We start from the raw sequence: 26,540 nt of genomic DNA, 5'->3' as shown, positions 1-26,540 counted from the left end.
GGGAAAACAAATAATCTTCTCGAATTAATATGCACGATAATCAGAGAGAACTTGTTGAAACTCATCGATGATGAAATCAGAAAAGATTTTCACTCAACGATTTCTGACCTGACCCTTATTTTTCCTGATGTTTCATGAGTTGTTATAGGTCGCATCGTTTGTGACCATTTAGGCTTAAGAAAGGTTTGTACACGTCTTAACGGAACGCCACAAAAAAATCTGAACGGGATCCGTTTTGAAAGTTTTTGATGCGCTACACAGAAAAAGGTGATGAGTTCTTTAATTTAATTGTTACTGGCGATGAAACACGAATTTCGTATTACACGCCAGAGAGAGAGAACGGTAGTCAAATGAATGGCGATATCCTCTAACACCAACCAGACCGACAAAGGTCAGGCCAAAACCACTTGGACGCAAACTGATGACCCCAGTCTTTTGGGATCGGTTTGGCATACTTCTGAGCGATTTCATGCCACTAGGAACGATTATAAATGCAGAAGCGTACCGCAAAACTCTACGTAAGTTACAGTGTTTCATTCAAAATCGGCGATGTGGCCGGCTGACCGACACCATCGTTCTGTTACACGATAATGCACGTCCACATGTTGCGGGTACGACACGTGATTTATTGAGAACATTTGGATAGGAAATTTACGATCACCCACCGAATATTCTGGAATTAGCTTCTTCTGATTACCATTTTTCTTTTTTTGGGGGAAATTGAAAGAATTTTTGAGCGGTAAGCGATTCACGGGTGACGATGAGCTTAAAAATGCTGTTAATCAGTGGTTAAATAGACTGGCGGCAGAAGAATACGACATCAATATATTGAAGCTGGTGTATCGTTACGATAAATGTCCTTATTCATGTGGTGATTATATTGAGAAGTAGTATAAAATATGTAGTTTAAGAGAAATAAAAAATATTTGTAAAACTTTGAGAATAAATTTTTTTACAATGAATGGACTTTACTTTAGAGATAAAATAAAATTTTGGAAAAAAATTAAGGTTTTTTTTAAGTATTTTTTAGTCTATATAATTGGTTAAATTTAAAAAAAAACTTGAATATAATTTTATTGCTTCATGTGTTTTTAAATAATATTTGGGCCAAATTTTTAGTTTTTAAAATATTATAAAACGTTTACCTTTCATTCTTCTAAAGAGATATGGTGTTCTCTTTTGTCTTGCATGAACAGTTATAGTTATCTTAACTATGAAGCAACATTGATGTGTACAACTGTTGCTCGTCTCATAATGATGGAAAAAATAAAACAGGAAAATAAACTTTAACATGAAAGTAATTTTAATTTTGGAAAATTATTCATTCGGTGAATTCACGCATAATGAAGTAAAATAAAATAAAACAATTATCCATGTATAAGAAACGTGAGTATAATAGTTTATATTTAATTTAAAATTAAACGAGTTTCTATTTGAATTGTGCTCAGTTTTGTTCGGTTTTCAGAATTGTGGAGGATGGACTTATTCCCTAAGGAAGACTGGGAAATGAAACATGAATTTTACAAGGACCACGCAGACGGCGCGAATCAACTAAGAAAACAATGCTCAAATGGAGAAATGTAAAAAGCGGAGAAATTAATTTGTTGCTCTCTGTACATTCTGTTTGCTTTAGGAAATGAAGAGGCCTTCCTCACCCCTCTTCACTTCTGCCACATTGTAGGGTCATACTCATTCCTACCCTTGTCGCAGAATCCCTTTGTTATTTTGTCTTCAAGCGTCCGAGAAATGTTGTACCACCGTGTGGAATTTTGTATTATATATTTTTCTACAAAAATTATTGAACTCTTTCACTTTGAAATTTTTGGAGAATGAAAAAAAAGTTATACAAGATCTCTGTGGCAAAAAAGACAAAACGTCTTTTGTAGTATATATATTTTTTAAACAATACAAAATGAACTTTTTATAAAAGACTTATCTGCAGTAAGTTTATCGTCATAGTTTTCAAACAGAAGATAATACTCCATGTAAAACAATATAATAAAAATTGAAATAAAAATTATTTTATATATTATATCTAGTCGTTTGTTTTTTATGGCCTTTTTAATTTAAAAAAAAATCAGTTTTTTTATTACTTGTCTAACAACTACTTTTAATATATATATATATATATATATATATATATATATATATGTTTTTTTAATATATAAAACAAAATTAATTTAAAAAAAAATAATTAACTAAAAAAATGTTTGAACACAGACTTAAAATATAAATATTTTATAAAGATGTTTAATCCAATATTAATTACTTTTTATTTTTATTTTCCTAACGTGTACGTTGCAATCTGTTGTGAACAATAAGCACAAACTCGTCTCACGGCTCAATGAGATGTAATTGAGGTGATCATAGTCTTGTGCAGACCCAGATCGACCATTCTTTAGACATGTTGTTAATTATTTGCTGATGATATAGTAATTCTAGCCGAGAATAAAAAGGATTTAGAAGAAACAATGAACGGCATAGATGAAGTCCTACGCAAGAACTATCGCGTGAAAATAAACAAGAAGAAAACAAAAGTAATGAAATTTAGTAGAAATAACAAAGATGGACCGCTGAATGTGAAAGTAGGAGGAGAAAATATTATGGAGGTAGAAGAATTTTGTATTTGGGAAGAGTAGAATTACTAAAGATGGACGAAGCAGGAGCGATATAAAATGCCTAATAGCACAAGCTAAACGAGCCTTCAGTAAGAAATATAATTTGTATACATCAAAAATTAATTCAAATGTCAGGAAAAGATTTTTGAAAGTATATGTTTGGAGTGTCGCTTTATATGGAAGTGAAACTTGGACGATCGGAGTATCTGAGAAGAAAAGATTAGAAACTTTTGAAATGCGGTGCTATAGGACAATGTTAAAAATCAGATGGGTGGATAAAGTGACAAATGAAGAGGTATTGCGGCAAATAGTTGAAGAAAGAAGCATTTGGAAAAATATAGTTTAAAAGAAGAGACAGACTTATCGGCCACATACTAAGGCATCCTGGAATAGTCGCTTTAATATTGGAAGGAGAGGTAGAAGTAAAAAATTGTGTAGGCAGGCCACGTTTGGAATATGTAAAACAAATTGTTAGGGATGTAGGATGTAGAGGGTATACTGAAATGAAACGACTAGCTCTAGATAGGGAATCTTGGAGAGCTGCATCAAACCAGTCAAATGACTGAAGACAAAAAAAAGTGGTTAATTGAACCCCAAACATCAAATTACACTGTTATTCATTGTTTAATATTTAGATCTATATAGATATGAGATAACTTTGTTTTGTTTTCAAAACTGTTGTCAACTGATCTTTAGTTTTTTTCTTTTTCTCCCTGCCGCCAGAAACCAGACACCCAATTAAACATGAACACGGTTCCGGGAGGTGCCTTTGCCTCTAGTCGCCAGACGCGAGAAATGGTAGGCCCGGCTATGTCGTTCCTGGTCCTTTGTGTTTCGCCTGTAAGGGGGACACCCCCGGAGAGACGGCCCCACGGGGACTCAGTCTTTTAGCTCAGGGGCTCGAGAGTCCCCGCTCTTCATCACCACCCGTGCAAGCACGGGCGAACGGCAGCTCCATAAGGAGCTGTCCATCACCCCCTTGATTCCCGATATTTCAGTTGCAGTATTACTGAAGTCGCAACTGATTTGCGACAAGTTAAACACTAATCCAGCCCGATGGATTATACTAAAATAGAAATCTGAAAGTTTATTTGCTAGAACACCCAAAAGTCATGAAAAAACTACTGTACGATTTTCATAAATCTCTTTTTTCATAAAAAAAAAAAAACATACAGCCTAAAACAAACCCAATATACAATTTTTCAAAAATTGTATCAGTTTGTAGAACGTGTAACAATTTCTTATTTCAGCTATTTCCGTTCAGTACTACTAAACCGATTTTGATAAATGTTTATTATTATCTTTTTTTTTTATAGAGAAATGTAAAACGAATATCCAGAGTTAACGAGACTGAAGATTAGATAAACGAGCTCAAGTTACACGCGTTAAGTTTAGGTGACTTGTAACGATTGGTGGAGACATATATGCCTCCCTCCATTAACATTAGAAGGATATTCTTTCTAGTTAAAATGTAAATGAAAAGAATCACTTACGTTACAGATTTTTGATTAGATTAAAACACTTTTATATATAATTTAAATTCATTTTTAATTTTAAAACGTAAATAAGTAGACAGATTAGTTTCGACTTAGAATCACCTGTTAAACAATCGATTCGTGACCACGAGTTAACCACTAGCTAGCCGGGTGAGCTGATTACTTATAATTATCGCTAATGTTAAATATATATACGCAAAAAAAATTACAATGAAATTGTAAACCGTACGGTAAGAGTCTCGTAAATATCATTTCTTCCGCTCAAAAAAAAAATTTTTTCTAATATAAATAATACCATTCGACATCAAAACAGGACTGAGACAAGGAGATGGACTGTCACCGCTTTTATTCAACTGTGCCCTTGAATTTATAATACGGGATTGGAATAAATTAAATAAAGACAACGTTAAAATTGGAAAAGGTATCTCAGTAAATCGCCTAGGCTTTGCGGACGATTTAGCCCTACTATCCCAAAATATAGAAGAGGCCAGATATCAACTGTCAACACTGGAAGAGATTGCAGGAAAAATTGGTGTAAAACTTTCATACGAAAAAACCAAAATTACGGTGAGAGACCCACTATGCATAAGCAAAGTAAAAATAAACAATAATGACGTAGAACTAGTAGAAAACTCTAAATATTTGGGGGAAAACATCACGCACAACCTCCAAGAAAATCCGAACTGGAATGAAAGAATAAATAAACTCATCAAAGCCACAATAAAAACACAAAACATCTATAACAAAAAATGCATGTCCAGAAACACAAAAATAAGACATTATAACTCGGTTATCCGACCGGAAATACTTTACGGATGCGAAACCATATTTGAACCTTACCGGACAAGGTTTACCGACAAACTGGAAAAGATTGAAAGACAGATTCTACGACGATGCATCGGGAAAAACATTAAAAAAGACCGGATTTGGAGAATTATTCCAAACGAAGAAATTTATAAAACTATCATCCCGATAACTAATAAATTTAGAAAGAAGAGAATTTCCTTACTAGGACATATTTTCAAAAAGGAAGAGACCAGACTTATCAGACGGATAATCGAACTTTTCTGGAACAAGAAAAGCAGACCGAACTGGTTATACGAAGTACAGAAAGAAATGGAGGAATTAAGACATAACCCGTGAAAACCTAAAAACGAAAATTGGAAACTGTGAGAAATTAAAAAAATAAAGAAACAAGATTCCTATCAAAACCCAAGAAAACAATAAGCCGGGTGTACTCTGAACAAGAAAGGGCAAGAAGATCTGAAACCCTTAGAAATTACTGGCAAAAAAGAAAAGCTGAAAAACAACAAATCAGCAAGAAAAGAAAGAACTTGCCAAAAAAAAAAAAATGAACTAAAGTGATCCATTTAAAAGTAATAAAAAAAATAATAAAACTGTTTTTAATAAAACGATACTGATATCAAAAAAGGTAATACATTTCTATTATCAAAATTTGATATGAATTTAGGATGTTCTGTAAAAAAAAATACATGTTAAATATATGTAATAGACAATTATCGATAATAAACAATGTTTAAGCGTTCCATATAATAAGCAAAAAAAAAAAAAAAATTGTTACAAAACTCTTACCGGCCCGATCTCATTTTTATGTAATACATATCACATTTACAAAAATAATACAATTTTTATGATTATTCGTTGTTTAAAAAATGAAATCGGGCCGATAAAGAGTTTTGTAACAAATTTATTTTTTTTTGCTTATTATATGGAACGCTTAAACATTGGTTATTATTTATTATTTTCTATACATATATTTTATATGTATTTATGTTTTGAAAAAAATTCTAAATTAATAACAGATTTTGATAATAGAAATGTAGTGTGTTACCTTTTTTTGATATCAGTATCGTTTTATTAAAAACAGTTTTATTTATATAACAGAAAATTTGTTTTTTTTGAACGGAAGAAATGATGTCTTTCCTTTTCTTTTTCCTTTTTATCCTCCGGTAGTTACCGTTAAGATAATACTTCAGAGGATGATATGCATGAGTATAAATGAAGTGTATTCTTCCACAGTTTCAGTTCCACCAATCCTGAGATGTGTGGTTAATTGAAACCCAACCACCGAAGAACACCGGTATCCACGATCTAGTATTCAAATCCGTATAAAAATAACTGACTTTATTAGGACTTAACCCTGGAACTCTCGACTTCGAAATCAGCTGATTTAGAAAGACGCGTTCACGACTAGACCAACCCGGTAGGTTATAAGAAATAATATCTTTTTTTTTCTTTTTTTTTTCTCTCAGCTCCCCTGCGCCGGATCGACTTATTGGTATTACGCCGCCCAGGGGAGTGTCTTTAAACTCAAATAGGCCTCCCCACCTACCGGCTATATACCGGCAAGGCAGGTCGGCCTACCGGTTAGCTCTTTTTGAGAGTTCTTTATCAATATTGCCCCCTTGGGGACCCAAAAGGGCAATACTAATACACCACGCCAGACCCAGTTCGCCGCGACGCGGTACCGGGTCCCTTCAGTATTCAGTGTGCTCTTGCCTGACTGTTACCCGTGGAGTCCTTGGTGGCTCATCAGTGCCAACACACCGCAGCATGCTGGACCTCACCAGCAAGGCTGTCCACCCGGTCCTATTCTAGCCAACACCTTGTCTTCTCTCATCGGAGTATTTCTGTAGAACAACTTGTCTAACAAAACTAGCAAAATTATTCAGGTTTGACTCGCTTCTTAGCATGTAGTCTATTGTTGTCTCTGGAGTTATACCTGTGAGTGCCTTACTATGTCTAAGTGTGTCCCACCTATTGCACTCAAAAAAGGTGTGCTCAGCATCATCTATCTCGTTGCAATAGTTGCAAATCGGCTCTTCTCTCTTGCCTATTTTGTGCAGGTAGTTATTGAAGGAACCGTGTCCTGTAAAAAACTGCGATAGGTGATGATCAACCTCACCAAATCTTCTCGACAACCACGTCTTGATGTTGGGGATGAGGGTTCTCGTCCATCGACCCACAGCTTCCTGCGACCATCTTTCCTGCCAGATATTATAAACGGCATCCCTGACCTCTTGTTCTGGCTTGCCTTGTGCCCTCTCCACCCTCTTTTTTGCGATTAGGTCAATAGGAGGTGTACCCGATAACACGCACAGGGCGGCATAGGACACTGTCCTGTATGCGGACACAACACCTAGGAGCACACACCTGTGCGTCCTCGCCGGTCTCTCTTTGTTGCGCCTGATGGCGATAGAGCGCCACCAGGCCGGAACGGCATACATAAGCGAAGATACGACGGTGGTCGCCTGTAAACGGCGCTTTGAGGCCCGAGGGGCATTCTGCGATGACATAATGATGTTTAGACTTTTTATCATCCTTTCTGCCTTGTTGCATACATTGACTATGTGCTCGGTGTATCTATCGTTTTTCTGGAGGATAACTCCTAAGTACTTGATGTTATTCGCTTCTTCTATAGCATGACCGTTGATGGAAATATTGAACGGTTCTAGCACTCTTCTACCCGTAAAGGCAATACACCGGCATTTTTCCGTAGACAGTTGCAGACCCCTGAACCTCAACCACTCCTGTATAGTGTCGATGATATCTGCGAGACTCTAACCGTACGGTTTACAAATTCATTGCAATTTTTTTTTGATATATAATACACACACACACATATATATATATATAAACTAACATACATAGAAACATAGATACATATATAACACTTGTTTTTGGGCAATCGTGTAATAATAAAGCAAATTATATCAAGTCTAACAGATTTAAAATTTCAGTACTGTTGATAATTCTTAAAATATTACCACTGTACCGACTTAAAAACCTCTCGATATTCTTAAAAAATGTTATTTTTTAAGATTTTAATAATACCATCCTCTTTCCTGATTAAATTCATAACTTAACCGTATCGATGTATAAAAATATTTGAATCAAATTTCAAAAAAATTCCTTATCAGTAACTTTAACCGATCGCCACATATACACTAGCAACTGCACCTATTGCTAGGAAAATAAATATCTGTTGATATTAAATTGTTTTAATAATAGCCGAATTATAATTTATTTTCCTGACTGGAGAATCTGCTTAGTATAAAACTGGTAAAAAAATTATTAACTAGTTCCGAATAATTAAATATCTTATTCGGTTAAGAGATAATCTATTGAGGATGCCAATCATGGTCGCCTTCGATCTAGAAAGCCATTTATCAAAACAGCAACTGCTGCTACAGAGAAAGGATTCAACCTAACTGAAGCCTGGCGTCAAGAATGGACCATAAAGCAGAATAACCAAATCCCATTTATTATTCAAAAGTCTCCGGGTTTTGATTTGCCACGTAAGAGATGGTCAACGCTAAACAGAATATGAACTCAGCATGGTAGATGCGCTTATTTCCTGTATATATGGGGTAAAACACCGATGCCCCTTTCTGAGTGTGGTGAAAATCAAACTGTTCACAGTAGTTTGCCAAAGGACAGCTTATGAAGGGAATCCTGATGATTTCCTGTAGGCGACTCCAGAATCAGTAGCTTATATGAATTTTTTTGTAATTTTTGACTGTAATTGGTACCATACGCTAAATATAATTAATAAATTAATAATTATAAATACGTTACTTACCAAGTCTGCAATCAGATCGTGCCCCAGCCAATGAACGTAAAATGCTAATACAGCGTTGATGATAGTGTTTATAAAATGGGTCGTCATGAGGCACTTCTGCCGGTAAACAATTTGGATGTTTCACACCTGTACCGCAACATTCCAAATCTCTTCTTGTAATTGGATCTGTTTATAAAATAAAAAAAAATTTAAATCTCTGAATATTTTAAAATCTAACTAAATATATTTTTAAAAATTTAGAAGTTGAATGTCAACGGATATTAATTAAAATTTTTATTTTCATCAGGTGTGTGCAGTAACCGGTAAAAAAACCGCACATTCGTAGTTATGTCACGCTACACTTTCCTCATTGTTGCCGGCTTGTAATCACGATTTATTTCATACTGTGAGTAATTTTTATTTTAAAAATCGTGAAATTCATCATAATCTATCGATATAAATTCGAAAAAGCAGAAAAATATATAAAAAAAGCATTGTGGATAAAGGTTTAAAGGATTTAAATCGTACATCGAGATTCTAACCCGAGAAATTTGTTGGATATTTCTATATGAGATTTTCAATTGAACTTTGCAATTGAGCGTTGACAGTTTTTTACAAATTTCTATATATTTTGAGCTCTGTGATTAATTATTAAAATATATATACTCGGTATTCAATTTCACCCGTAAACATAATGTAATAACATACTGGTTGCAACGTAATTTTGAATTCCTTTGACAGGCAGTATAAAAATCATTACCGGAGTTTTAAAGCTATTTATTTTTCTCTTAATTTGATTTACAGTAATTAATCACAAATAGATTGAAAGAGTAACTTACAGATTTTTCAAACAATAGTTCAGTGTGAGATTTCTCATTTCTCGTCATACGTTACAATACAATCGAAAGAAGTATTCGTCCCACACTATAACCATTACGTCCGAGTAATGAAAGCGACAGCTGGTTCGATCCTGTTCCTCAAATCGAATAGATTAATAGGTAGTAGAGGAACAAACAGGAGATCCTTTATAAAACCCTAAAGGAATAAATCATATTGGAGCAGATCGGATGACCATGGATGCTATCACCAACGGCAATCGGATCCGTGTTGATCGATATAGAAGGCGGAATCAAAAAACTTTGAATATTTATAATCTAGAGGCATATCTCGATTGCGCTACGCCGTGACTCGACCTGTAGTTTCGTCTACAGCAGGAGGGTATCAGAGATTCTATGTTAAGAACGAGGGAAATGGTAAAGGAAACGCCTGATAAGCCTGGACATATCAGGCTTTAATTGTTATTTATCAGCATCCCCACAACCATGACGATAACAAACACATGGGGGGTCCAGAGAGGGGAGCCCCCTGATAGGGGCTTGCTGCCCTGATCGGCTAGAAGTACACGCACACACACACACACACACACACACACACACACACACACACACACACACACACACACACACAACACACTTAATTATTTCGTTTCGATAAATTGTACATTTATGTTACTTTTACTTGTGTTGTTTTGATTAAATATTTAAAAAATAACTACTACTTATAATAATTCAACTATTGAAAAAAATAGTTAAATTCCGTAATGAAAAAGATTAAAACAAGTTTCCACTCAGAAAATTAGTTGTTGCATTTAAACGCTGTAATTTTATAAAGGTCAGGTATTAAACAATTTTACAAATTAGTTCATGATCTTAAAAATAATTAATTCTTTTTAAAAAAAATCTAATGTGGACAACACATGACTTTCTTGTACGCCTATTAAATTACATTACAAATTTTTTAAAATGAAAAGTACATAAAATTTTATTTCATTAAAAACTTCTGCTATTTTTCCTTTTTTTTCTGCGTATTATTGAGTTATTCTTCCTAAAAAATTTTTATAATCAGATTTTTTTTTTGTCTCAGTCATTTGACTGGTTTGATGCAGCTCTCCAAGACTCCCTATCTAGTGCTACTCGTTTCATTTCAGTATACCCTCTACATCCTACATCCCTAACAATATGTTTTACATATTCCAAACGTGGCCTGCCTACACAATTTTTTCCTTCTACCTGTCCTTCCAATATTAAAGCGACTATTCCAGGATGCCTTAGTATATGGCCTATAAGTCTGTCTCTTCTTTTAACTATATTTTTCCAAATGCTTCTTTCTTCATCTATTTGCCGCAATACCTCTTCATTTGTCACATTATCCACCCATCTGATTTTTAACATTCTCCTATAGCACCACATTCCAAAAGCTTCTAATCTTTTCTTCTCAGATACTCCGATCGTCCAAGTTTCACTTCCATATAAAGCGACACTCCAAACATACACTTTCAAAAATCTTTTCCTGACATTTAAATTAATTTTTGATGTAAACAAATTATATTTCTTACTGAAGACTCGTTTCGCTTGTGCTATCCGGCATTTTATATCGCTGCTGCTTCGTCCATCTTTAGTAATTCTACTTCCCAAATAACAAAATTCTTCTACCTCCATAATATTTTCTCCTCCTACTTTCACATTCAGCGGTCCATCTTTGTTATTTCTACTAAATTTCATTACTTTTGTTTTATTCTTGTTTATTTTCATGCGATAGTTCTTGCGTAGGACTTCATCTATACCGTTCATTGTTTCTTCTAAATCCTTTATACTCTCGGCTAGAATTACTATATCATCAGCAAATCGTATCATCTTTATCTTTTCACCTTGTACTGTTACTGTGTCTGGTTATATTATAATAAAATTTCATCATAATTCGCCTCTATTCCCCCCCAAAAAAAGAAATCTCAGGTAAATCTTTATTGGTTATCCATTTTTTAGTAGAATTTGTTTTTAGTTTCTTCCATTTAACAAAGCAAACGAAAAAATCAAAATATTTTCTAGAGGTAATTTTGGTGGTGGAAGACCAAAAAAAATCCCTTCGGCGTGCCGGATGGAGAAGGTAGATTTCATTGGTGCTAAGTAGGGGATAAATAGAATTCCACCTATAAGTTAAGAAAAAATTTTAATTTCTCAATACGACAATAGTTGCATGTTTAGCATTCGACAAGCCCCGTCTTTTTACAATTCCAGAAATATTTTGGCCATCCCTTACCGTAAGGATTGGTTATATCAAAAGTTGTTCGCGATAAAAGTTTTAGGTAATGTTTAGTGGACTAACGACCACTTTAAATCGATTTAATACTGTGCCTATTAAGGGAGGTATGATCTTTTTTGTCCTCGAAACCACATTTTTCACCCCCTGGGCCAATGGTTGGTGATATCAACAACCTTTACTTAGATAAGTTTTTAACCCCTTATCTAAACAATAGTAGGAACTTTAAACGAATTCGATATTTTACTTAATATAAACGTTATAGGGACTTTTAAAAATTTTTTTTTAAAGCTTCCCATTTGTACCCCCATGGTTTGATTTTGCCCATTAACGAACTCGACCGAGATTTTGTGCCGTTATATTTTATGTATAAATTTGAAAATGTCTGGCGGAAAATTACGGCAGTTATAGTGTCCACAAGAAAATGATTTATATATAAATGTATATATAAACTTTTGAACTGAAGATGATTTTGTGGTCTGGGGGATGTGAAACGCGAAGATTGTAGAAATTTTCTTATGAAATCTACTTAAAATAAAAAAATACATATATAAAATCTTTAAAAAAATCTTTTTGGTTTATTTAAATATATAATGATAATTTTACAATAAAACTTCATCATAGATTACCCCCCGCTCCACAACCACAAAAAAAGGTAACTATTTCACTTATAATTATTTTTCACATATAAAAATAAAAAAAATCCGCTTTTTTCTTTATTTAACTATAATATATTAAATGTTGACACACCGTCATTCTTTCCTACGTATCCTTGCTCATATCCTCCATGGAGAATAAACCTTATTAATTTTAATTTTGACCTGACTACATACAATAAACAATCAACACAATCTATTGTCTTTCAGCAAATGTTTCAGTGTGTTCTCTCCAAGATGAAACCAGACGCGGTTGTATACACTGATGGATCGAAACAAAACGATACAGTTGGCTGTGCATTTGTTGTCAATGAGAGAACTTATATGTTTGGTCTACCCGGTATTACGAGTGTGTTTACCGCTGAACTATACGCTATAAATAAGGCTCTAAACATCATTAACCCTAAATATAGAAAAATTCTTATTTGCAGTGACTCGTGTAGTGCTCTCCAAGCGTTAAAAAACTTTTATTCCAAACATCCTATCGTCATTGAAATTTATAACGCGATCGCTGAGTTGAATAATCGCAACACAGAATTAAGTTTTTGCCGGGTCCCTAGCCACGTAGGGATTCCAGGTAATGAACGTGCAGATTCCGCTGCCAAAGAAGCATGTAACCAGCCTCCTTTCACCACCCGAGTTGCTACTTCTGATTTCATTAAATATGTAAAACAATTACTAAGAGCAAGGTGGCAAGGTGATTGGACGGCTACCGTTGATAATAAACTCCGTCAGATTGAAGATTCTGTGTTACCATGGGACTCCACATACAGAAAACCCCGGCGTGAGGAAGTAGTTCCTGTCGATTGCGGATAGGACACACGAGGGTCACACACGAGTACCTGTTTACAAGAGGACAACCACCTCTATGCGCAAGATGCAACTGCCGCGTGACTGTGCGCCACATACTCGTGGACTGCATATGTTATGCGGCATTGCGTCGTAAATTTAAACTACCCAGAAACATCCGTGGTATCTTGTGTAATGATAAAGAGGTTTTAAACCGGATGTTTCTGTTTTTGCGTAGTATAGGGTTAATACAAAAAAATTAATTACTCTAGTCCTTTGTATTGTTTTTGTTATCCGAGTAGCGAGCCTTTTACACTCCTTATCGGAATTTTTATATATATATATATATATATTCATATTTTGTTGTGTTTTTTAAATTCGTCTGTGATATTAGTTGTAAGTTTTATCTCTTTTTTTAGTTTTAAGTTTTATTTATTTTTAATATGATAGTTTTTAACGTAGTTTTAAGTTAGATGTTTGTGTTTTTGTTATCCGAGAATGGGCCTTTTACACCCATTCCGGATTTTGCTTCCTGTGATACTAGTTTTAAGTTTTAATTACTTTTATTTATTTTCCGGACGATGATAACGACCAATCGTTTTTCGCTAAAAAAAAAAAAAAAAAAAAAAAAAAATAATAATATATTAAAATCAGTTTTATATATATATATAGGGAGAGAGAGAGAGAGAGAGAGAGAGAGAGCGAGTGAGAGAGAAATCATCTTTATTTTCACTTCTAGAAAAGATTAAGAAAATTCATTACTTCTTTTTTTAAAGTTTAATATCAACGAAAAATCTTGATAACTTACCGCCCTTACATACTTTTTATACGATTTACGTAATTTAATTTATATCTAATGCTTTTAGACCGATTCAATCTTAATTCATAATGGGGGAAGGAGTAGGTGAAATATCCATTTTATGAGATCGGTGTATGTTACGAGCGAAGGGATAAGCGTACAAGCTATATTTCTCTCAGATAGAGATGGGGGTTAAGTGATACGCGAACTCAAAATTGTTCCAATTCAATAACAAATGGGTTGGTGGCTCAGGTAATGGGGTAGTTCTATCCGGTGACAATAATTCGGGGTGCCGTCTGTCGCTGATTTATTCACGGGGTTATCGTGGTCTTCCAATCCAATTATTGCGACAAAGCCATCTTGATATAGGACTGGCAACTATGTGAACTGACATGAGCAGACAAAGCTTCTGCTATTTCCCTTCTCTCACTCCTCGTTGCCTTTCGCTAGCTCTTTGTGCTTATCGTTTAGAAAGACGTAGGAATTCATAGGGTGGTATTAAGAATAGGAATTCTGTCATTTTACAAGACATTAGCCTTTCTAAATTGGTTATTTGATAATCTTTCTTAATAACTAAAGTTCAATAATTTATATCGTAAAATTTACAAAGTTAAGGCAAACGTGATGAAACTTTTTTCCTTCATATCTCCTTCTTTCCCTTGTTTTATTAAATAAATTATTGATAATTTTAATATTTTATTTTATCTTTCAATTTAATTTATCAGGAAATGAATAAATAAGTTTAAAAAAAAGCCTTTTAACATTTTTAGCTTATAAAAAAATTTAGAATGCTTCAAGAAAATAATAATAAAGTAAAATATTACTGAATTTTATCACCGTTGAAAGAGGTATCACTAAAATTAAATTTATAACTTTGGAATAATTTATTACCGAATAAAGTTAATTAAAGTATTTAATTTTATTATATAAAAATAAAAATTTGTTTACATCAAAAATTAATTTAAATGTCAGGAAAAGATTTTTGAAAGTATATGTTTGGAGTGTCGCTTTATATGGAAGTGAAGCTTGGACGATCGGAGTACCTGAGAAGAAAAGATTAGAAGCTTTTGAAATGTGGAGGTATTGCGGCAAATAGATGAAGAAAGAAGCATTTGGAAAAATATAGTTACAAGAAGAGACAGACTTATAGGCCACATACTAAGGCATCCTGGAATAGTCGCTTTAATATTGGAAGGACAGGTAGAAGGAAAAAATTGTGTAGGCAGGCCACGTTTGGAATATGTAAAACAAATTGTTAGGGATGTAGGATGTAGAGGGTATACTGAAATGAAACGACTAGCACTAGATAGGGAATCTTGGAGAGCTGCATGAAACCAGTCAAATGACTGAAGACAAAAAAAAAAAAAAATAAAAATAGAATTGAAGTAAAACTTGTTCCTACTGTTTTGAACATTAAAAAAGCGGTCATGATTTTGTCCCAGATATTGATGTATCTTTTCTCTTATAAAACTGTAACATAAAATTATAATTCCCAATTCTTAATTGTTTTTAACATAGATCGGGTATAGAATTTTTCACTTTTCAACTTAAGTTGAAGGTTTTTTACTTCCTTGTACGAAGTAAAGGAAGTATTGTGATCACGAAAAATTTCGGTTTTCAGATCGGAAATATCCATCCATCAACGGAAATATCCATTGTGACTAGTTTCGGCGAGACATACGTATGTATGTACGCTCGTATGAACTAGCATATCATAAAAGTGATTAGCCGTTTTTTTTTTGTCTTCAGTCATTTGACTGGTTTGATGCAGCTCTCCAAGATTCCCCATATAGTGCTAGTCGTTTCATTTCAGAGAATGTTATTTTTTACTTTTCTGGTGACCCCTTCCTTAGTAGTCCCCACCCGGAGATCCGAACGGGGGACTATTTTACCTTCGGAATATTTTACCAAGGAAGGCGCCTCCATTATTATTATGTGAAAATGCAGAGAGCCACATTTTCTTGGAAAAAAATTCAGCTGTAGTTTTCCATTGCTTTCAACTGCGCAGTACTCAGAGGACTGAGTGATGTTGATATGGCCGTTTAAGTCATTCTGACTCACGCCCCCAACAACTACTGAAAGAGCTGCTGCCCTCTTTCAGGAATCATTCCTTAGTCTGGCTCTCAACAGATACCTCTCCGATATGGTTGCACCTCCGGTCCAGCTACTCTGTATCCCTGAGCACTCAAGTTCCCTCACCAACGGCAAGGTATCATGATTCATACAGGAGGGATTAGCCGTAGGATGTTGAAATTTTGTATTTAGTTCTGTAGTAGCATCTAATTGTGCACTCTCCCTTTTGATTGCAATCGATTGGACCTTAAGTGTCAAAAAAAGTCCAAAATCAAAATAATTTAAAATTTTTTATTATCTGCAGTAATAAGCCCTCATTTAGAGCTTTTGAACGATATTTTCATAAGTGGTACTTATTTTCATCGGTACCAGATTTACAACCAAATAAAATTTTAATTAATGAAAAATTTGGATTTATAAGGGGAAGGCACATCGGTTCGAATCCGACTTCATTTCTTTTTTGTAATTTAAATATATTGATTTATTAATAATTACCAAAAAAAAAGATGGGTAATGGGTAGATAAAGTGACAAATGAAGACGTGTTGCGGAAAATTGATGAAAGAAAGAAGAAAGAAGCATTTGGTAAAATATAGTTAGAAGAAGAGAGAAGGTGGCATAATCTTTGACATATTAAGTCATCCTGGAATAGTCGCTTTAATATTGGAGGGACAGGTAGAAGGAAAAAATTGTCCAGACAGGCAACGTTTGGAATGTGTAAAACAAATTGTTACGGATGTAGGATGTAGGGGATATACTAAAATGAAATGACTAGCATTAGATAGGGAATCTTGGATAGCTGAACCAAACCAGTCAAATGACTGAAGACAAAAAAAAACGTAATTGAATTATTATCTTATTTGGTATGCTATGCAAAAAACAAACTTGTCGATTAGAAACTGGTTTACGCAATAATAAATGGTCACAAGATATGCAATTATCATTTGATATTATTATTATTATTATTATTATTATGTTTATGTACTGCTGGTTAATGGAAAATACAACAAAAATTATATTATCTTGATTTAGTACAACAAAAAAATTCAAAAAAATATTTAACATTTTTCTGGCATAAAAATTGGTTTTTTCAACATAATCTTTGAGTGATTTTGAATTGATTTGGGCAAAAATTTTTGGGTTATTAAACTATAATTGTCAATACAAGTGTATTACTTATAAACATATGTAGTATTAATAATTTTACTTCGAAACCGCTTTTGAAAGTTCATGAATATTTTCCATTTGCATAATTTATTCTATGTAACCACTTAAGTACAGTTAAAATTTAAATATGAATTAGAAACATTATTTATTTAGGATGAATATATTCAAATGAAGGTCTAATAAATTTTCATTGCATGACCTGACACACATATATTGCACCCCAATCATATTATTATACTAATAGAATTAAGAATTAATTCCTAATTAACTAAGAAGTAACTGAACCGGTAAATTAATTATAAAATTTATATTCTACTTCCGTAAAAAGAAAGGAAATGAAAATGTCATATTAAACATTTTATCACTGATTTTCAAAAAAATATTTCATTAAAAAAAAAATCTGATGTGGACAACACATGAATTCCTTGTACCCCTGTTAAATTACATATAAACATTTTTTTTTTTTTTAAATGAAAAGTACATAAAATTTTACTTCATTAAAAATATATTTTTTTAGTTTTTTTTTTATTATTGAAGTATTATTCATCGTAAAATTTTTTTTACAATGACAGGTTAATAATTATTAATAAATCAATATATTTAAATGAAAAAAAAAGTTAAAAACAAAGGAGATGAAGTCTGATTCAAACCGACTGCCTTCCTCTACGATCCAAATATTTCTTTAATTAAAATTTTATTTGGCTATAACTCTGAAACCGATGAAAATAAGTACCACTTATGATAAATGATTTAAAAGCTCTCAATAAGGGCTTATTATTGCAGTTATGAAAAAATCAAGATACTTGGAATTTTGGGCTTTTTTTGGACACTTTTGGTTCAGTCGATTACAATAAAAAGGGGAGATGCACAACTAGATGTTACAACAGTCCTAAATCGAAAATTTCAGATCGTTTTTAAGTTATGCGAGATACGTACATACATACATACGTACAGACGTCACGCCGAAATTTGTCAAAATGGATTCAGGGATGGTGAAAAATGGATATTTCTGTTGAAATCTGAAAACCGAAATTTTTTGAGATCATAATACTTCCTTTATTTCGTACAAGGAAGTATAACGTCTTAATTTTTTTGTTTTTTAGCACTTATATTCTAAATACAATGTAATTTTTTTATAAAAATGTTATTTGATCAATGGGTTCAAGTTGGTCCAACAACGTTTTTCTAAAAAGTTTGATTTCTTTTACTAAATTATAGTTTTAATACTGCATAATTTTTAAGTTAAAAATTATCATTTGATCATATCGGTCAAATCGGACCCAAATTTTTTAACTGAACATTCTTTTTCTTTTCGAAATTGTATTCTAAATAATAAACAATTAAGTCATTAATATTAAAAACGACTATGGAGTACCCTATTTAAAACAAAAAAGCGTCAACAACAAAGCCGGGAAAGGTATACAATTCTTTGCTAGTTTTTATCAACTGATTTATTTAATTTTTTCTTTAAAAACACTAAATAAACTGCCAAGTACGGTTTGAACGCCGGGCTCCTCCGTGGCGCGAATGGTAGCATCTCAGCCTTTCATCCAGAGGTCCCGGGTTCGAATCCCGGTCAGGCATGGCATTTTCACACACTACAAAAATTTCCATTTCATCTTACCCTCTGAAGCAATACCTAAGGGTGGTCCCGGAGGTTTCAGCATTTATATTCCATTATAAAACAAAAAATAAATTTAATCCGGAGGTCCCGGGTTCGAATCCCGGTCAGGCATGGCATTTTCACACACTACAAAAATTTCCATTTCATCTTACCCTCTGAAGCAATACCTAAGGGTGGTCCCGGAGGTTTCAGCATTTATATTCCATTATAAAACAAAAAATAAATTTAATTCGGAGGTCCCGGGTTCGAATCCCGGTCAGGCATGGCATTTTCACACACTACAAAAATTTCCATTTCATCTTACCCTCTGAAGCAATACCTAAGGGTGGTTCCGGAGGTTTCAACATTTATATTCCATTATAAAACAAAAAATAAATTTTATATTTGATTCTAGCAGACCAGACAATGCTTCGATATTGCTAGATTTAAGTATATTACATAAAATGAATACAGTTGAAAGTTTGATAGAACTTTAAAAAAATGGACATTCCGGAACTTCACAAAATTTAACTTTTCACTTTTCCTTTTTCCCCTTTCCATTTATTTCCCCCTTTAGTTTCTTTTCTCCTTCACCCTTCCCACTTTTATTTTCCATTTTTCACTTTTTTCCCCGCGCGTAAATCGGTCCAGTAGTTTTTTATTTTATAGTGGACACACTATAAAATAAATGGAATATAAAATAAATGAAAAATTGTGTAGGCAGGCCACGTTTGGAATATGTAAAACAAATTGTTAGGGATGTAGGATGTAGAGGGTATACTGAAATGAAACGACTAGCACTAGATAGGGAATCTTGGAGAGCTGCATCAAACCAGTCAAATGACTGAAGACAAAAAAAAAAAAAAAAAAAAAAGTGGACACACATACAAACATTGCCTTTTATATGCGTAGAAGAAGGAAGTCTGTTTGTATATTTCTTTGTTTCGTAAATATCTCGACACCGGCGCTACCTAGCGGGTATATTTTTCACGAAAATATTCCTTTTCACGTAACTAATATGTGTATTCTGAATATGAGAAAAATCAGACCATAAATGCTATTTTTCCAAATATCTTGACCTCAGCGCTATCTAGCGGGTCCATTTTTTGGAGAGGTATTTCTTTCCGTGTAAGTAACACATAGTCTTAATATGAGCCAAATCGGGCAATATATAGAATTTTTAGAAATATCTCTAACCCAGAGCTTCGTATAGCATCCAAACTAATAAAGAAACCATCGCGTGTATAAGCACAGCTCACCAAAATTTCATCGCAATCGGATGAATTGTATAGGAACACATACGGGACAAACAAACAAACATTCATTATTTTTTTTAAGACCATAATGGATCACTTTAGTTCATTTTTTTTTTTTTTTGGCAAGTTCTTTCTTTTCTTGCTGATTTGTTGTTTTTCAGCTTTTCTTTTTTGCCAGTAATTTCTAAGGGTTTCAGAACTTCTTGCCCTTTCTTGTTCACAGTACACCCGGCTTATTGTTTTCTTGGGTTTTGATAAGAATCTTGTTTCTTTATTTTTTTAATTTCTCATAGTTTCCGGTTTTCGTTTTTAGGTTTTCACGGGTTATGTCTAATTCCTCCATGTCTTTCTGTACTTCGTATAACCAGTTTGGTCTGCTTTTCTTGTTTCAGAAAAGTTCGATTATCCGTCTGATAAGTCTGGTCTCCTCCGTTCTGAAAATATGTCCTAGAAAGGAAATTGTCTTCTTTCTAAATTTATTAGTTATCGGGATGATAGTTTTGTAAATTTCTTCGTTTGGAATAATTCTCCAAATCCGGTCTTTTTTAATGTTTTTCCTGATGCATCGTCGTAGAATCTGTCTTTCAATCTTTTCCAGTTTTTCGATAAACCTTGTCCGGTAAGGTCCAAATATGGTTTGGCATCCGTAAAGTATTTCCGGTCGGATAACTGAGTTATAATGTCTTATTTTTGTGTTTATGGATATGCATTTTTTGTTATAGATGTTTTGTGTTTTTATTGTGGCTTTGATGAGTTTATTTATTCTTTCATCCCAGTTTGGATTTTCTTGGAGGTTGTGTGTGATGTTTCCCCCCAAATATTTAAAGTTTTCTACTAGTTCTATGTCATTATTGTTTATTTTTACTTTGCTTATGCATAGTGGGTCTCTCACCGTAATTTTGGTTTTTTCGTATGAAATTTTTAGACCGATTTTTCCTGCAATCTCTTCCAGTGTTGACATTTGGTATCTGGCCTCTTCTATATTTTGCGATAGTAGGGCTAAATCGTCCGCAAAGCCTAGGCGATTTACTGAGATACATTTTCCTATTTTTACGTTGTCTTTATTTAATTTTTTCTAACCCATATTATAAATTCAAGGGCACTCAAGGGCGGTGACAGTCCATCTCCTTGTCTCAGTCCTGTTTTGATGTCGAATGGATCAGATATTTCTCCCCTGAATTTAACCTTGGATTTGGTATCTGTTAGTGTAACATTCATTTCATATATATATTATTTATATATGTATATAAAGGTTAAAATAAATAATGAGTTTAACTTGATAAAATTTAATTGGGTATTCGAGAAGAATATATTAAGAATTATTTACCTTTAGTTTCAGCTGTAAGAGTCAAGTCATGGTCGATTAGCTGTCCCCAAGCTACAAACATAATCGTAACGATGTGATCATGTTCCTTAGAGAAGTCTTTATGCACCCTAGATGAAACGGCTCTTGCTGGTGGTAATGGAAAACCATCCAACCCTTGTCTAAGTTCACTAATTCCTGTAAAACAAAAAAAAAAATATATGTAGATATATATACAGTCAAACCTCCCTAAATCGAACCTTCTTAATTCGAATAACACCCTAGATCGAATATTTATTTTATTCCCTTGAACAATCTTCTTTAAATCGAATTAAATCACCTCCTTTATTCGAAAATTTCGAGGACTTAATATATATATTATTTATTTGATGAAAAAAGTGTTTTAAAAAGTTTTCATTTAAGAATTCGTTACATACTGTAAACGATTTCCAAAGAAGAATAGATAACAGTAAATTCAGTTTAATAGTGTATTAAATCAAGATGAATTTGTGACCCTTTCTCAATTTCAGAAGAAGAATGGACTGTAATTTGTAAAAAAACTTTAACATTAATATGAACGAAATTTCATTTGACTTATTCGCACATTTTGATGATGATACTGCAGTTAGTGACACTCCGACCGAGGAAGTCGAAGAGGATGAAAGGGGAGAAACAATACTGAGATCTGAATTTAAGAAATCATTAAAAGATTTGAATGGCAGAAAGGCTCCTGGAATAGACGGAATACCTGTAGAATTATTGCGCGGTGCAGGTGAGGAAGCGATTGATAGATTATACAAACTGGTGTGTAATATTTATGAAAAAGGGGAATTTCCGTCAGACTTCAAAAAGAGTGTTATAGTCATACCAAAGAAAGCAGGAGCAGGTAAATCTGAAGAATACAGAACAAATAGCTTAACTAGTCATGCATCAAAAATCTTAACTAGAATTCTGTACAGAAGAATTGAGAGGAGAGTGGAAGAAGTGTTAGGAGAAGAACAACTTGGTTTCAGAAGAAGAGTTGAGACAAGGTAAGCAATTTTTGGGCTCTGATTAATAGTAGAAGGAAGATTAAAGAAAAACAAACCAACATACTTGGCGTTTATATATCTAGAAAAGGCATTCGATAACGTAGACTAGAATAAAGTGTTCAGCATTTTAAAAAAATTAGGGTTCAAATACAGAGATAGAAGAACAATTGCTAACATTTACAGGAACCAAACAGCAACAGTAATAATTGAAGAACATAAGAAAGAAGCCGTAATAAGAAAGGAAGTCCGACAAGGATGTTCCCTATCCCGGTTACTTTTTAATCTTTGCATAGAACTAGCATTAATGAAGTTAAAGAACAATTTAGATCCTGAGTAACAGTGCAAGATGAAAAGTTAAAGATGCTACGATTTGCTGATGATATAGTAATTGTAGCTGAGAGTGAAAAGGATTTAGAAGAAACAATGAACTACCCAAGAACTACCGCATGAAAATAAACAAGAACAAAACGAAAGTAATGAAATGTAGTAGAAATAATGATAGACCACTCAATGTGAAAATAGGAAGAGGAAAGATTATGTAGGTAGAAGAATTTTGTTATTTGGGAAGTAGAATTAATAAAGATGGACGAAGCAGGAGCGATATAAAATGTCGAATGGCATAGGCGAAACGAGCTTTCAGTCAGAAATATAATTTGTTTACATCAAAAATCAATTTAAAAGTATATGTTTGGAGCGTCACTTTATATGGAAGTGAAACTTGGACGAACGGAGTACCTGAGAAGAAAATATTAGAAGCCTTTGAAATGAGGTGCTATAGGAGAAAGTTAAAAATCAGATGGGTGGATAAAGTGACAAATGAAGAGTTGTTGCGGCAAATCGATGAAGAAAGAATCATTTGGAAAAATATAGTTAAAAAAAGAGAGGCCTCATATTAAGGCATCCTTGAATAGTCTCTTTAATATTAGAGCGTCAGTTAGAAGGAAAAAATTGTGTAGGCAGGCCACGTTTGGAATATGTAAAACAAATTGTTAGGGATGTAGGTTGTAGGGGGTATACCGAAATGAAACGACTAGCACTAGCTAAAGAATCTTGGAGAGCTGCATCAAACCAGTCAAATGACTGAAGATAATAAAAAGATAATCTTTGTCACCGTGTAATATAATCAAATGACTTAATGTGATATTTTATTTTTCGATAAAGAAACATTAATTTAAAAAAAAAACAAACAATGACAAAAAATTGTAATAAAAAACGAACAGTTCATTATTTAGTAAATTCTTTAATCAGAGTAGTTTTTAATGAATATTTTATATTTTATTTCTTGTATAAAATTACAGATATTTCATGAATTTTTTTTGGTGGGTTATGAAAGAACGGGTATCAACAGCTATGATCATTAGTCCAGTGGAAATTGGTATCGTATGAAAAGATGCCATGCCTGACCGGGAGTCAAACATGGGACCTCCGTACCAAATGCCGAGACCCTACGTACTCAGCCGTGGAGTTCATGTATTGTTAATAATTTTGTTTGGTTTTTTTTTATATATATAATATTCATGGCGTTGTTTATGTGAAGTATTCTTACCTTTTCTAGAACAAAAAAAAAATTATATTCAATATATTAATAAAACAAGATTTTAAAAACTGTTCTAATGTATTTAACTTGTAAACGAAACATTTAGAATAACACATTAGTACTCGATTTTCTCCTCGATAAATTGTAGACAAAGTAGATAATTAACACTTATGATGTGTTTTTCAGGTACAGACAGAAGATCAGATGGTCAAAACATCTGGCCAAAGATCTTTTAATCTGTTTACGGTTAGTGAACACAGTGGGGTGAGTTTTAGGTCGAACAGAGGGAGAGAATGAAGCCGGTCGGCCGTAGTAGGACGCCCTAGAGACAATAGAGGGCTTTAATATTATCAAACAAAGCTGCATCAAAGAGCACTCCCACAGCCTAAAGACGTCCTAAATCACTGGAGACAACGATAAAGAGGGAACTTCGTTCCATTAAAAAAAAGAAAAAAAAAAGAGAAAACTGCCAACTTTTCTGCTGTTGGATTTATGGATGCGGCTACCCACGATGTATCACCAGGTATTATGGAACCGTCACCTCATATTCTATCCCTTTTTTAACATTCGCTCAATCAGGGGGATAGGGGGATGATCCCAACTTTTATAAAATAGCTTTCTTTTTACTTCAATTTTTCTAAAGCTTAAAGAATGATAGAAACATTAATTTGAAGACTAAATTTGTACTAAACAAATTGTTGTAGAATTGAATTTTATACGAATTTAACTGTTATAAATATAGAAAAACTATGAAAGAAGCAGTTTGTATAAAAATCTTTCCCTGATACGATATTATTTGATTTATATACTATTTTAATAAAGTATGCAGAAATGTTTTATAAAATCGTAATTATTAATTAATTTACTAATAAATATTTATTACAAATAACAACGGAATATTGTAAGAAAATACTGAAAACAGAAAAAAATACAATAACTGGAGAGCTAATTGATCTACTGGGACGATTAATGGCTTTAAGCACTTGCAAAATCAACGTACACCTAATGAGACCTTAGTGAAAATTTCTCCTCAACTCTGAATCGAGATGAGCAAACATTGTTTCTCCCTATACGAGATGTGGCTATTAAATAACGAGACTAATACTGTAAAATATTTTATTTTAAATTTATACACATTTAGTTATCATCCCCTTCAAAATACACCCCTCCTCTATTCCTACAACGTTCCATAAAAATTTCCCATATTTGAAACAGTGCTAGAAGTCTTCTTCTGTGAGCTCTTTTATGACGCTTGCATCTTTTTCTTTCACAGCTTCAACGATCTGAAATCTTGTTTATTTTAATGCAGATTTGACCTTGGGGAACAGATGAAAGTCATATGGTGTCAGGTCAGGCGAATAAGGCGTACAGTCTAACACTGGGATATTATACTTGGCTAGAAACGTCTTGATAGACAATTCAGTATGACCCGGTACGTTGTCCTGATGAAGAACCCATGACTTCCACAATTCGGGTCGTTTTTTTCTTATTTTTTCACGGAGTTGAGCAAGAAATTAAAATTTAAAAACCGACGGTCAGATCGTATCAGATTACTAATTTTTTCAATATTTTTATCAGTTTTTGACGTGGAAGAGCGATCCGGGCGAATACTATCTTCAACGGCCATTTTGGGAACGCTAAAACCACTTCAAAACCTGCGTACGTGATAAAAATTCATTGCGTTATACTTTTTTTAAATAAAAGATAAATTTCAGTAGCGGTTTTTCCAAGTTTCACGTGAAAATTCACGACAATTCTTTGCTCTAATAAAATAATTTTGGTTTTTGGTTTGCATGGAATTTTTCCCGCCACCACCCCATTTGGTCGCCGTAAACCATAAGACCGAATGTCTTTCCACAAACGACAACTGAGCCTCGAAACAGTTTAACGACCAGTGTCCTAACTAGTACCTAGAGATTACCTAACAGCGTGAGCGGAATAAGCGCGATGCCATACACCACCGGTTTACGTGTCCAAACCGCTCACTTGTCATATATTTGCTAAAATGGGTAGGCGCACCCCGTCAACTACTAAAAATATGTATGACATCCATAATTAAATTTATTTCGTCTAGGCAGTAATTCGCTGCCACGCCTAGGTCGCTGAATGCCACCAAGTACCCACTCAACATATTAAAGCGCTTGGAACAATAATAATTGGTCAGCCATATTCAGGGTTAGCTTCCCACGGAAATGGGGTAAGAGTCTTTCCCTTAAGTAAATTATGGATGCCGGTTGAACAAAGCGACCGCATCCAGGTCCGACAATGCTGTTCTCGCCACATTGAATCGCCGCTTGTGAGTCGCCAATTTTCCTCTTGTCCTTTAAGTTCCATGGTGGACCGGTCTCTCGCCCCCTCCCCCAAGAACAGGGCAGTCAATAATCAGGTGTTCATTTGACTGGACCTCCCCGTAGACGCATAGCTCATCAGCTGCAAGGTGGAGCCGAAAAAGATATTGGTTTAAATTAACATGGTTGGTGGGTACCCGGGATCCGTTGCCCTTAAAAACGAGCTCGAGGCATACCGTTCTTCCAA

The 26,540-nt window shown here is 33.8% G+C and overlaps 2 protein-coding genes across 2 annotated transcripts in view; one reads left to right on the top strand and one right to left on the bottom strand.

Moving 5' to 3' along the window:
* The window catches only part of LOC142317428 (uncharacterized), a 66,412-nt gene extending 64,435 nt beyond the window's left edge, over positions 1-1,977 (top strand). Inside the window, exon 4 of the mRNA XM_075353996.1 lies at positions 1,466-1,977. Within this exon, the coding sequence (XP_075210111.1) occupies positions 1,466-1,510 (45 nt within the window). The 3' untranslated portion in view covers positions 1,511-1,977. The remainder of the gene's footprint in view (positions 1-1,465) is intronic.
* Positions 1-26,540, bottom strand: part of LOC142317426 (salivary peroxidase/catechol oxidase-like) — a 299,683-nt gene that overhangs the window by 167,026 nt on the left and 106,117 nt on the right. Inside the window, exons 5-6 of the mRNA XM_075353986.1 lie at positions 21,462-21,635; positions 8,718-8,882 (exon numbers count right to left, since the gene is read on the bottom strand). Coding sequence (XP_075210101.1) covers positions 8,718-8,882; positions 21,462-21,635 — 339 coding nt within the window. The remainder of the gene's footprint in view (positions 1-8,717; positions 8,883-21,461; positions 21,636-26,540) is intronic.

This window comes from Lycorma delicatula, chromosome 1 (genome assembly GCF_047948215.1).
Source record: "Lycorma delicatula isolate Av1 chromosome 1, ASM4794821v1, whole genome shotgun sequence".
NCBI lineage: Eukaryota > Metazoa > Arthropoda > Insecta > Hemiptera > Fulgoridae > Lycorma > Lycorma delicatula.
Note: the sequence above shows the minus strand (reverse complement) of the source record. Positions and strands in the feature narration are given on the sequence as shown.